Source organism: Citrus clementina, unplaced genomic scaffold (assembly GCF_000493195.1).
Source record: "Citrus clementina cultivar Clemenules unplaced genomic scaffold, Citrus_clementina_v1.0 scaffold_7, whole genome shotgun sequence".
Lineage (NCBI taxonomy): Eukaryota > Viridiplantae > Streptophyta > Magnoliopsida > Sapindales > Rutaceae > Citrus > Citrus x clementina.
The window spans coordinates 13,931,871-13,946,671 of record NW_006262075.1 but is presented as its reverse complement, the minus strand read 5'-3'; the positions used below and the strand labels follow the sequence as shown (position 1 = coordinate 13,946,671).

The following is a 14,801-nucleotide window of genomic DNA, read 5'->3' as shown; positions in this document are numbered from 1 at the left end:
GCAGGAGATCTTGATAAAAGAAAATCCACTACTGGTTATGTGTTTACACTTGCGGGAGCAGCTGTAAGCTGGGTTTCGAAACTGCAGACCGTTGTGGCTTTATCTACAACAGAAGCAGAATACATGGCAGCTACACAAGCTTGCAAGGAAGCTATTTGGATACAAAGGTTATTGGAGGAGCTCGGGCACAAACAACAGAAAATTCTTGTGTTTTGTGACAGTCAGAGTGCCTTGCACATTGCAAGGAATCCAGCCTTTCATTCCAGGACAAAGCACATAGGAGTTCAGTATCACTTCGTTCGTGAAGTAGTGGAAGATGGAAGTGTGGATTTGCAGAAAATCCATACCAAAGAGAACCTAGCAGATGTTTTGACCAAGCCGATAAATACTGATAAGTTTGTCTGGAGTAGATCCTCTTGTGGCCTAGCAGAAACGTAGGCAACATGATTATGGCGAAGCAGAAAGGATGATGTGGAGATTGATTGATTCTCAATCAAATCTCCAAGTGGGAGAAATGTCAAAGTCGGTGGCCACAAGGCAAATTCAAGTTGGCTTTGACAAGCCGGCCAAAGAAAATGGTGCAGCCGGCCAAAGAAAATGGTGCCGTCCAAATGGAGAAAAAGAAGAAGTTGGCAACAACATTTGAAATATGTATATATTATTTTAATTACCATTTTTTGGCTATAAAAGGGAGAACTCCCTAATTCATTTATCATCCAATTTTGTAGAGAGAATTGAGAGTTGTGAGAAGTGATTCTTGCAAGAGCAAAGAATTTTGTGTGCTTAGTGATTTGAGAGTTTGGGTGTATTGGGGTTTTGGGTAGTGAGCTAAAATACTACAATACTTGTAACTCCTTTTCACTAGTATAATATTTCTTTCTGTCTTCGCCCGTGGACGTAGGCTAAAAGCCGAACCACGTAATTTCTGGTATTTTCTTTTGTGCTTGTTCTTTATTTTTCTATCAATTTTACTTTAGCTGCGTGTCTGCTTCACCCACCAATTTCCTAACATGACTTATCTGAATCTTTCCCAGGGTGGCTTCGCAGGGAAGATTCCCATTGAGATTTCAAGCTTGACAAGGTTGGTTACTCTTGATTTGTCAGGCCGTGAGCGCTCAAGAGGATTTTCCGGGAGAATTGAGATCCCAAACTTAAGCTTGCTTCTGCAGAACTTAACAGAGCTCAGAGAACTACATCTGGATCAAGTAGATTTGTCCGCCTCCAGAGCTGAATGGTGCAAAGCTTTATCATTTCTGCCCAATCTACAAGTTTTAAGCTTGTCCGGCTGTGATCTTTCAGGTCCAATCAATCACTACCTGGCAAAGTTACGGTCACTCTCCGTGATTCGTTTGCATTACAATTATGGTCTATCCTCAGGTACAGAATTTTTGGCCAATCTGACGAATTTGAAGGCCTTGGATCTCAGCGAGTGTGGGTTGCAAGGGAAGTTTCCAGAAAAGATATTGCAGGTTCCTACTCTTAAGACTCTTGACTTGTCAATTAACCAATTGCTTCAGGGTTCTCTGCCAAACTTTCCTAAGAATTCTTCTCTTCGGAACCTGATCCTCTCTGGGACGGGATTCTCAGGCACACTACCAGATTCCATTGGGAATCTTGAAAATTTGACAAGGGTAGAGGTTAGAAGGTGCAATTTCACAGGGCCAATTCCCCCTTCAATGGCTAATCTTACCCAATTATTTCACATGGACTTCTCATCTAACCATTTCTCTGGTCGCACAATTCACTTAATGGAATTATTCCCAGATCTCTGTTTATACTTCCAAATCTGGAGATGCTTCGGCTCTCCAACAACCAGTTTGAGAACCAACTTCCTGAACTGTCAAACGTGTCCTCATCTGTATTGTTTGACCTTGATTTAAGCGGCAACAGATTAGAAGGGCCTGTTCCCATTTCATTATTCTTTGAACTCAGAAACCTGTATACCCTCGATCTTTCTTCCAATAAGTTTAGCAGATTGAAACTGGCTTCAAGCAAATCACGGGTCATTCCTATTCTAAAAAACCAATCACAACTTTCTGTTTTGGACATTTCAAATAACCAAATATCTGGAGAAATACCAAATTGGATTTGGAAAGTTGGTAGTGGCAATCTTTACTTCTTAAATCTTTCACACAATCTCCTAGTGAGCTTGCAAGAACCTTACTCTATTTCTGGTATCGGCTTGCTTGACCTGCACTCCAACCAGCTCCGAGGAAATATCCCTCCCATGTCACCAAATACTTCCTACGTCGATTACTCCCACAATAATTTTACTTCCATCCCAGCTGACATTGGTAATTTCATGTCAGAAACCGCATTCTTTTCCGCTGCAAACAATAGTCTTGCTGGAGTAATTCCGGAATCTGTATGCAAGGCTACCTATTTTCAAGTTCTTGACTTATCAAACAACAATTTGAGTGGCAAAATTCCTGCATGTTTAATCACCAAGAGTAGCAACACTCTAGGTGTTTTAAATTTAGGGAGAAACAACCTCGATGGCACTCTTTCTGACACAATATTTCCAGGAAATTGTGGGTTGCAAATTCTAGATCTCAGTGGAAATCAACTAGAAGGAGTGGTTCCAAAATCTCTTGCCAATTGCAATATGCTGCAGGTTTTAGACCTCAGGAATAACCATATCAGTGATAATTTCCCATGCTGGTTAAGGAATGCTTCTATTTTGCAAGTCCTAGTTTTGCGATCCAACAACTTCTCCGGACACATTCGCTGTCTGAGAAATAATTTCTCCTGGCCTTTGCTCCAAATAGTCGACTTAGCATCCAACAAATTCAGCGGAAGACTATCACGAAAATGGCTACTTACCATGGAGAAGATGATGGTTGCTGAAACCAAATCCGGATCTGAGCTCAACCATCTTGGATATGATATGTCGAGCAACCGGTTCTATGAGGTTAGTGTAACAGTTACAGTAAGAAGTGTAGTGATCATGCTACTGAAGGTGCCAAATATATTCACTTCCATTGACTTTTCAAGCAACAATTTCGAAGGGCCAATACCAGAAGAAATGGGACAATTCAAATCACTCTATGCTCTGAACATGTCGCACAATGCTCTCACAGGCTCGATACCATCATCTTTTGGGAACTTGAAACAGATTGAGTCCTTGGACCTCTCAATGAACAACCTCAGTGGAAAAATTCCTTCCCAGCTTGCAAGCCTAAATTTCCTATCAGTGCTAAATCTCTCGTACAATAACTTAGTGGGAAAGATTCCGACAAGTACTCAACTCCAATCATTTTCACCAACTTCTTATGAAGGAAACAAAGGATTGTACGGACCTCCTTTGACGAATGAAAGCCAAACACGTCCTTCTGAGTTACCACCTTCACCGCCACCAGCTTCAAGCGACGAAATTGATTGGTTCTTCATAGCCATGTCAATTGGATTTGCTGTAGGCTTCGGAGCAGTTGTTTCACCTCTAATGTTTTCCGTGCAGGTAAACAAATGGTATAACGATCTTATCTACAAATTTATATATCGGCGATTTCGTGTGTGAAGTGATTTAAATCTCTCCTTTTGAACAATCATGTAAGCTAGCTTTTGCTTCTCTCTTCTGTCATAGATGTTTGATATCTCTTTTCTTCTCTGTTTGATAGAGTTAATAACGTTGACAATCTTTATCTGTTGTTGAGACAATCTTTATCGCAAAATTGGTTCCAAGTTTGATCTATATCGTCGCAATTCATACACAACATATCTCTGTGAGTCCATAGTAAATTAATATGAGCAAGATTTTGTATGATTCCAACTCCAAGCTGGATACATAGCGATTCATGATCATATTCCATTTGTTCACTTGAAATATTAGTTTATATTGTGTTTAATTCAAGCCCTTGTAATTCTTCATACTTCAGTGTATGTTTTCTTTCTTATGTAAGGACTAAGGAGGAGAGTGGAACTCCCACTTCATAGATCCCACTCATTTTTTTTAGTAAGGAGTGGGATTCTCACAAGGCCACTCCCACATTTTTTTTTTCTTATGAAATATAATAAAATTTATATTTATTAAAATAAAATAATATTATATTATTTGAAATTAAAAACATTATATTTATTTATATAATATTATTATATTTAGTTAAAAATAATAATTTATGTAATCTAAGTTAAAATTACTTAAAAGTAATATTATTATATTCATAGAGAATTAATAATATTACAATATACTATCTTTATTTGAAAATAAAATTATTATATTTATTTAATATTGATAGCTAATAATAACAAATGGTTTATTCTAAGAAAATATTAATTCTGTACTATATTATTAATAATAATGTTTCGTTTGTTTTGCTCTTATAATAATTTTTAATTTATGTAATTAAAATTAAAATTAATAAAAAATTATGATTTACATAATTAAGAATATTAATAATTATTAGTAACTTATATAATTAAAATTAATGATAAATTAAATAGTTTATTTTACAAATATATTTTTTATTCACTTGTAATTAGAAACTACAATCTTTTAAATAAGGGTAAAAGTGTAATTTAAAATAATTCATTTACGGTCCAAATCAGAGTAAACATATAAATGAGATTCTTACTCATATTCTACATTCTTCTTCCAATGTAAATAAACAACCTATTTTCACTCTCACTCCACACTCTCAATCCTTGAATTCCTAAACCACACCGTAGTTGAGTGGTTTTCAAATAGTTTTATTCAATTGTAACTTGCGTTCAGATATTGATAAAATTAGAATTAAAAATTTCTTAAAAATTTTATTTGAATATTTTCCACCATTCTACTTTTTAAATAAATGAATAAGAAAAACTCTCAAATAAACAAATAAAAGCTTTTAGTATGTGCGCCAATAACGTTTTTATTGTCAATTATTTTGAATCATTAGTATTGTGCAATTTTTATATTGAATATAGTTGTTCATAATTTATCTAACTTTTACAGTATTTTCTTGCCAGCTTGCACCTCAGCAGTTAGCTAAGTGATGAACTGCAACTCTCCCAAGTCCTCTTAAATTTTTCTCCCCTAATTAAAAATTACGTAAAGATATGAATTTTCTCAGTTGATTTTGTAGGTAGAACAAATAGCCTTCCAATATTCATGAGGTAGAAATCTAGATTGTGCTATAATAGAGTTAATATAGACAGTCTATCGGTAGACTCTTAATTGTATAATACATATTAGTAAGGGGGAAAGCACATCTACACTTCCAAGATTTGAGAAATTGTCACCAACACCTCTAAGTTTTCGTCAAAGGACACCAAGACCCCTTTTGATTATTATACCATTTACCTCTATTATCTAAAAAAAATAGACTTTAAATTTTTTAATAAATACAAATATTATATAAATAATGTAATCTATGCAGTAGACTAATAATATTAAAATATTTTAATGTTTTAATAAATTTAAATATATAAATTATTATATTTATTTTAATAATATGCTTTTATTTATTATAGAGATTTGAAATAATATGAATGAGTTGGAAACCAATCTTTACAAGGAAAGAAAAGTTAGCCTTCACATGTAAGGAAAGACTAACCTTTATAAAGAAGGAAGAAAAAGCAACCTTCACATGGAAAGAAAGACTAAAAGATGAAAAAGGGGGGAAAAGGTTATTAATAGTAAATAACACTAATTAATGATGAGTAATAGTGACACTTAATACAATAAAATTACATGAAATTAAAATAAAATTGAATAGAAACAAACACAATATCAATTATCACAATGTAATTAGTAGTCTGTTTGGTATGCATTATCTAATGGTTATAAATATTTATTTAATCCCATAAGCTCCTAATCAAATTTTTTGTTATTATTTGATTATTTTTTAGTAGAACTTTTCAATATTAAATAAGATATTTGGTCTCTACGATCAAAATCTCTATTTATAAAAGTTCTACTAATAAAAACCTAATTAAACAAACTCATTTTAAAAAGGTACAACCTCAATACAACTAGAATATTTTTTTAAATATTTAATTGTCGGGCTGAAGGATCGGACTCAGACTTTCTTGATAAACCCCTAGACCGAGCCCGATCCGGCTCAATTTCGAACACCTTAACTCCTAATCCGACCCGAAGCCTAAAAGTGGAGCCAAAGCCTGGCTGGGCCGGGCGCTCACTTTCCTGCCATCCCTAGCGGCAACTCAACTCAAGCCTTGGCTGGCTGGTCGTAGTTTTTGCGCAGTCCAGTTAACAGGCGTTGATACAACGCTACGCGGGGTATGCGCAGAGCCTTAACCTACACCCACTACATTTCTCCTCTGTCCTCTCTATAACTAGCTTTTCTCTTTTGCTTTTCGTTTCCCTCTTCTTTCAAAATCATCACCGAATCAACAAATAATCTTTCGCTCTGTCACTCACTAACTAAATATCACGAAACGATAAAAAATTAGCAAGTTAATAGCAAATTAACTGAACTGCTTCAAGCAATAATGGCTACTTTCGGTGCTGCTGCCGTTGCCACCAATCAAAACCCTAACAAGTCCATCGAGGTATACCTTATTTATTTATTTTCTTTATTATTTTTTCTTTCCGATAATCTTTAAAAATTATTTACCGTTAAATTTCTTGTCGGTTTCTTGTGTATGATGAACATGGCGACTGTTGAATTAATGCTTATGATGATGTTGTAAGGATTAAGTAGAAAGATATATAAATTATTTATTATTTATTTTTGTCAGGGTTAAGCTTAATTGCTTGTGTTAATGTAAAAATTAATTCTACATTTTCGGATAAAGATTTTTTTTTTAATGCTAAATATGTATGCGAAGCTATGATCATTTGTTTGCTTGCTTTCTTGCTGAACGGATTGTTGAAAGCGAACCAATGGCTAAGCTTGTGAATGTGTTGGAGTTTCAGTGTAAAAGAACAGTAGTTAGTAAGTGAATCACACTGTTACGTTTACATTAGGTTAATAAAGATAAGTTTTCTACAATTGGTCATGTAAAAGTTTGTTGCACCAAATTTTCAAATGAGATAAATTGTTTCTGGTCATAGGCTCCAAATTTATACGCTAGATGTTGATATCATGTAGGTGTATGTGAAGTGTAGTTCTCTCATTGAAGCTTCGTTGGATACTTGAGTAAGCTTGGTTGATCTTTTAATATAAAGATGCTGTTACAAAAGTATTTATGTGAAATTTTTCAATGGCAGGTGTCTCTCAACCTCCCAATGGTTCTGTTTCAAGCCTTTGTTTCAGTCCCAAGGCCAATATCTTGGTTGCAACCTCATGGGATAATCAGGTTTGTCCAATCGGGTTCTGTGCTTTTTTTATACCTTTAGTTATGCCTTTCTGTTTGTTGGTTAACATCCTTGATATTCTCATTCGTCTTGTTTGAATGCTTTCACAGGTAAGGTGTTGGGAAATTTCACACAGTGGAACTGCTGTGGCCACCGCCCATGCATCAATTTCGCATGACCATCCGGTAATCTAAAGCAAGATTTATGGTAGTTAGAATAACATACTGTTGAATTTGTGATTGCTGGTAATTTAACCTTTTTCTTATCTTTGAAATTTGAAGGTCCAATGCTCAACATGAAAGGATGATGGAACTACTGTCTTCTCTGGAGGATGTGACAAGCAGGTCAAGATGTGGCCTTTACTCTCTGGTGGTCAGCCAGTGACTGTCGCTATGCATGATGCGCCAATTAAGGAGGTTGCTTGGATTCCAGAGATGAATCTACTTGCTACAGGAAGCTGGGACAAGACATTGAAGCAAGATTTTTTCGCTTCTTTTTATTTAAAATTGCAGTCTATGTCGCATTTTGGTTGGGGCAGTAAATTGGTTTTATAATTATAAGTTCATCTGTTAGAAGCCTTCGTTGTGCCGTTGAGTATAATGACCTTGCCAAGTGGGACAATATGTGCATGCGGATAGTTAAGTGGTCAGTTCACATGACCTCAAACAGAAAAGTGATGTTCAGATGAACGAATGGAACTGTTGTGCGTATTTTGCTTTGCCACCGTAACTTGTACTGACAATTACTGATGCTCAAAGTGGATAGAGCTGGCAGGGGCTATGGATTCTCAAATTGTCAGCATTCTTTGTCCATACTTATATAATTTAGGTGTTGTTTAAAGAGAAACGTCCATGATGAGTGCTTTAATATTGTAGGCTTTTCTCTTTCTTTCTTCTCTAAGTCGTGGGTGTTGTGCTCTTTTCTTTCTCCTTTTGGGGTTACAGTATATCCTTTCGTTTTATTTGGTATCCGATGTGGTCAACAGTTTACTGTGTCTCCATGTGGTGCCATGTGTTATCTGTAAGCACTTTGTACGATTTTTTTGTGTAGTTGATCAGTCACTTATACTCTCTTGATGTTCTTGTATTTTGAGTTCCTTACCCTCTTGATGTTGCAATATGTAATTAGGTACTGGGATACAAGGCAGCCAAATCCTGTTCACACTCAACAGCTGCCTGATCGCTGCTATGCACATACGGTGAGATATCAACTTATGGTTGTTGGCACTGCAGATAGAAATCTAATTGTCTTCAACTTGCAGAATCCTCAGGTATTGTTTTTTATTCCATGAGAGCATTGATTTATGTGTAAGTTAAATGGGCAAATTTAGTGCAGGCAGCTGAAGCATGTGTTTTGTGTGGCAGCAGCTGCTGCGACATTAGTAGTTGGCTGACTAATTTATAAAAAACTATTTGTGATTCTATCATTATTGTTCAATTAATAACGTGAATTAGTTTATCTTTTAGTGGTTTTGTGCATTTTTATGTGTAAATAGTGTTACTCAAAAACAAATATGACTAGTTGAAAACGGGAAATATGTATATAAGGTGTACTAGAGATGATATAATTTTACTATTTTCAAAAAAAAAAAAAAATCTAGTATCTATGGCAGCTTGTGCTTGTAGCCCAGTCGTATGAGGCTCATTCTCTTCAATATTAGTGAGAGCAGATATTTGAGCTTATTACTTATCTAGAGTCCTATAAATGTTAGTGATTTCAAATTGTATATATGTCTAAAAAATAAAAATAAAATGAAAAAGATTTCTCAGAAAAAAGAAAAGACAAAAACTCTAGTACATAAGTTTGCATTGTGTTGTTAGACTTGGAAAAGTCTCGACAGTGATTGGATATATTTTTTTTTGTTTAACAACTATCTTACTGCGAATTTTATATTTAACAATTATTAATAATCTGTAAAGATGTTACTTCTGATAATAAAACACTCATTGATTTAGGAAAATTAATCATTCGATCATCGATCTCAATGGATCGCTTTGCAATCTTCATTATTCTTGTTTCCTTGCTGCTGTCTTCTTGATATTAGCATCCACTTCTCATTTACATATCTTAACTAAAGCTTTAATTTCTTTTAATTTCTCCATCATTCAGGGGAAGATTTGATGATTTGCTATTGTGTGAGGAGAAAGTCAAGAAGCAGATGTAGAGGGTTGTTAATTTTTGGGATAATTATTTTTCAGTGGGGACAATTTATAAAAAGAATTTAATAATGAATCAATTTTATAAATTGTCTTTTGTCGTGGGGACGAACTGACATTTTACAACTCAAAATATTAGCGAAAGTTCGAAACGATTTTCTTCTCTCTCAAATCTTGCTCGCCGCTCTCAATTTAAAAAACAGAGTCCTCTGCTCTCACTTCTCAGCTCTTTTTTGGTACTCCATCGAAATTCATAAAATAATGATAATGAGACTATTATTGAATATTTTTAAAATATGAAAAAAGCATTGGGAACAAGTGTAAGAATCTTTTTACTAATATCATTGAGTATTAAACTTTAAAAAATTATTTTCACTAATTCTTTTATTATAACATTGTCCCCAATGAATTAATTTCCTGGATCACCTATGTACAAGATCCCTCTATTTGAATTTTTTTTTTTTACTATTTTTTCCCATTGTTAAATTTTCGCATATGTATCTTTCAAGTATAAAATCCGTTTTTTTTTTCTCTTTTTTTTTTCTTAATCCTGTTTAATAAGAACTGGAGTTAATCTTAAATGTTAATTGTTTGTTTTGAGAAACATAGTTCTATGTGTACGTGACTTTTAATTTCTGTTATTTCCTTTTTTCAGATGTGACTTTGAACATTATTATAAAATATTGGTTGTAGAAATTTTTATTTTTAACTAAATGATATATTTTTACACTTGCCCATTTACTTTTTCTTGATAAAATAATAATGATTATAGACATTAAGAAATTAATTACCACATGCATTAAATAATGAATTACTGAAAAAGTTGTTTTGTAAAACAAAATTCTACCACGTATATTTTCGCTGTTTTTATATTGTCAAACAAATAAAAAAAAACATATTTTACTGTTTTTATTTTTATATATTGTTTAGAAAATAAATTACCAAATGCCTTTTCAATTTGGGAATATCACATCAAAAACCTATTTTACTTCTTTAAAATAAATATAGAAAACACCAATCGAAAAATGACACCAAGTGTCTGCAGTCTCAATTGGAGTTTTTTTTTTTTTTTTTTTTATGTCGTTATTCTTGTCGATCACTCTAGCAGCATTTAACCAAAGCATGCATCCGATTTTTTTTCTAGCTGATCATTCATTCATTCTAAGTCTTGCCTATATTAATTAGTTTGAACTTTTGTATAGCATCAGTGCAAAAGCTTATCCGATTGATAGTGAAAAAATGATCATAAATTTGATTTTTACTCATTCATTATTTTCATGCGACATCATTTTGTATATCAAAATTGGTATGAGAATATTTATGTTTTTATGTTTAATTTTCAACTAAATTAAAAATAAAATAATAAGAAGGGGAGAAAGGAGATTTTGATAAAAGGCAATCGACAAAATCACTATCTAAACGACAATATTTTGGTCGTTAGTTACAACCCAAAAAACAGAAGGGAAAAAAAAAAGTCATCTTAACGGTGATTTTATCACTATTTTTTTTTTTTTTTACCCGCTTGTTGAAAGTCAACGGGTTCTAATTTGTACAGTATTTGCTTCTAACTCATTCCCTTGAAAAATTAATATGTCTCTTAGTCCAACAACAGCACGTTACGAATCTTCCCTGTGCTTTCAAAGACCATGTGAATAATCGCACATGTTTACGACTCTTCCCAGCTGACCTGAAGTCGTCCCTGTCTTTTTCCTAAATACATGAATTATACACATCGCAACATTTGGAATAATCATTTGATCGATCTCGATGGATCGCTTTGCAATCTTCATTATTTTTGTTGCCTCGGTGTCTGCTGTCTTCTTGATATTAGCATTCACTTCAGGAGTAGCTTCAAATCCCAGTATCCCCTTCTTATCCATGTCGATTGTTCTGGCAGCAGTGGCCATTCTAGGCGTGATTTTCTTTTGTGTGAGGAGAAAGCCTAGAAGCAGAGGTAAAAGTTTCCCATTTAATTGCACGATTTTGAGAGTTGAATATACGTACGTACATATACATATTGTAATTAAAGCTTTAATTCCATTACCATTCAGGGGAGGATTTGATGAAGTTTGATTTGGATCTGAACCTGAAAGCCGATAATGTTATCATCGAGCTTCCTGCAAACAATAAGCAGGCAAAAAGAAGGAAGTTGACCAACTGCCCTTATTCAGTTTTTCCAGTGTTTCTACTGCAACAAATAAATTCTCCGACGCAAATAAGCTCGGAGAGGGTGGCTTTGGACCTGTTTATAAGGTGCTAAAGATACCCCGTTTTCTTTGGAACAATAATTTCATTTTCAACAGAACTATAAATTTACCATCTTCAGGGAGTGTTAAAAAAAGGAGATGAGATAGCTGTGAAAAGGCTTTCGGGAAGATCTGGACAAGGCTTGCGAGAGATGAAAAATGAAGCTTCGGTGATAGCCAAGGTTCAGCACAAGAATCTTGTTAGGCTTTTGGGCTGCTGCATAGAAAAGGACGAGAAGATTCTGATCTATGAGTACATGCCTAACAAAAGCTTGGACTTCTTTCTTTTCGGTTAGTTATTGCATCTGTCTCTTATTCTTACATATTCCTTACTTCAAATTTTATTCATACATTTGTTTGAACTACTATTTAATACAAAGTTATATATCAAAAAATTATTTCAAAATTTATTTAAACTAGAATTTAGCCCACATTACATTTCCAAATTTTATTCATTAATTTATTTAAAATAGCATTTAGCATTTAATTTAAGATTAAATATCAAAATTTCATTCAATAATTTATTAAAACTTATACATAATATTAAATTTCAAAATTATTCAATTATTAATTTCTATTGAAATTGAATATCTAATATAATATTCAATAATTAACAATATAGCTTTAAGAAATAATCGTACTTTTTAAATAGTTTTTTTAATCATAATTTTTAAATAGTTTTTTTGAACTTCCTTAAATTGAATTTAATATGATCCGGTCCAATACTAAACCAAACACAAAACATTACTATAAAATAATTCAGTCTAATCCAATCCACTTCAATCTTAATAACTAGTCCAACTCAATCCTTTGTTTACCTAACCTAAAAGAATATTTAGCATTTACTATTTCATTTAGCTATTTTTAAGTTTAATGATTAACATCATCCAATTATCAGATTAAAAAAAAAAATGAAGTCACTAGATCAATTTACGTCAGATTATGCGGTCAACATTTTTTTATTTTCATGTATAATGACATTTAGTCTTTTTGTTGTAAATTAGATCCAACCAAGCGAATGCTATTAAATTGGGTAACACGTGTTCAGATTATTGAAGGGATAGCTCAAGGGCTTCTTTATCTTCATCAATATTCTAGGGTACGAATTATTCATCGAGATTTAAAAGCCAGTAACATCTTGTTGGATAAAGATATGAATCCCAAAATATCAGATTTTGGAATGGCAAGAATTTGTGGAGGAAATGAGTTACAAGCAAACACTAGTAGGATCGTTGGGACTTAGTAAGTAAATGACACAAATCATAATTAAAGTGATTAAGTTATGCATAAATGACTGATTATTATTAATTGATTGTTGAATTACAGTGGTTATATGTCCCCCGAATATGCACTTGAAGGAGTATTTTCAATTAAATCCGATGTGTTTAGCTTTGGAGTATTGTTGCTCGAGATTGTAAGTGGCAAGAAAACCACTGGATTTTATCGAACCGACTCTCTCAATCTGCTAGGTTATGTAAGTAACAAAAGCTGTTGCACATATTCTTTTTATATTTACTTAGGTGAAAATATATATGAATTCAAAAGTCATGCTCAGGTGTGGACACGCACAATGCGAAAACGTTTGGATTTTTGCACCTGACTATTTTTAAACTATTCTCTATATCGAGTGTAGGACTATCTACTAACATCGTATGGTTGTTTAGGCATGGGATCTGTGGACAAGCAACAGGACATTGGAGTTGATTGATCCAATATTAGAAGATGAATATTCCTCCAAGCATATGCTTTTAAGATACGTGAACACAGCTCTCCTTTGTGTACAAGAAAGTGCTGATGATAGACCCACCATGAATGATGTTGTATCCATGCTTACAAATGAAGCTGCAACGTTACTTCCTCCGAAACAACCTGCTTTTTCGCATGTAAGAAATACAGTCACTTCAACATCGTCCACCGGCAAGACAGAAGATTGTTCAATCAACCAAGTAACGATTTCACTTTTAGAAGCGCGCTAACTTTTATTTTAATGTGTATCGAGTCCTTTTTTGGGAAATGGTTTCAAGGATTTTTCCAAAAGTTGCAAAAGATGATGCAAGTTAATTCATACGATTTCGGGTTGGGTTTGCTATAATTACTCCTCTGATCTAATATTTGAACTCAGTTTCCTATTTTTGACTCGCTGGTGTGAAATGTTAAAAGTCAATATGTACTGACCATTTCAAGAATAATGAAGTACACCAAAATCTTGAGTGCTAGCTGTCATCCTTCTTTTCCCGTTCATTTTATAACCGTGCACGTGTTTTTCAATCAGTCATTATAACTAATGCTGCGTTTACTTTTTGAATTGGATTGAGAATCTTGAGGAGTGAAAATTCTTGAATTAGGAGTGTGGAGTGGGAGTAGGAGTAGGGTGTTTACTTAGACTAAATAAAAGTATGGATTGTCAATCAGAATTCTAATTATTTGTTTACTTTGTCTTGGATTGAGAGTAAATTATTTTAAATTACAATTTTATCCTTATGTACAGAATTATAATTTGTAATTAAAAAATTAATAAAAAATATATTTGGAAAATAAAATAAATATTTTATTATATTTATAAATTAATAATAATTACTAATATTCTTAATTATGTAAATCATAATTTTTTATTAATTTTAATTTAAATTATGTGAATAAAAATTATTAATAATAGCAACACAAATGAAATATTATTATTGATAATATAGTACAAAATTAATATTTTTTTAGAATAAAATATTTATTATTATTAATTAATTAAATAATTAATATTTATTAAAATTAATGTTTAATATTATTAATTTAAATATAATATTTATTTATTTTTATTTTATTAAATTTAATAAAATAAATATGATATAATTATTATTTTTAATAAATATGATATTATTTATTTTATTAAATATGATATTATTTATTTTATTAAATATTATTTATTTATTTTATTAAATATTATTTATTTATTTATTTTTATAAGGATAAAATGTGAAGAGGGGGGAGTGAATTCTCACTCCCACCTCCCCCCATGGGAGTGGGAATCCCACTCCCCACTCTAAAATTAGGTGGGATTTACGGATTCCCACTCCCACTCTCTTCTTTTTTAAATTAAGTAAACACTAGAGTGAGAGGAATCCACCTTCTAAAAAGTACCCACTGGCTAAATGTAATAAATGCGCG

At 32.8% G+C, this 14,801-nt stretch overlaps 1 protein-coding gene and 1 pseudogene across 1 annotated transcript; both read left to right on the top strand.

The window, feature by feature from the left end:
• Positions 1 to 1,010: 1,010 nt before the first annotated feature.
• Positions 1,011 to 8,781, top strand: LOC18036037 (annotated as a pseudogene).
• A 2,493-nt stretch (positions 8,782 to 11,274) lies between these two features.
• Positions 11,275 to 13,890, top strand: LOC18035968 (G-type lectin S-receptor-like serine/threonine-protein kinase CES101). The gene is made up of 6 exons (XM_006427488.2): positions 11,275 to 11,350; positions 11,531 to 11,649; positions 11,723 to 11,933; positions 12,647 to 12,884; positions 12,969 to 13,116; positions 13,307 to 13,890. Exons 1-6 carry the CDS (start codon positions 11,275 to 11,277, stop codon positions 13,616 to 13,618), a joined length of 1,104 nt encoding a protein of 367 aa, XP_006427551.2. The 3' UTR covers positions 13,619 to 13,890.
• The last annotated feature ends 911 nt before the right edge of the window (positions 13,891 to 14,801 follow it).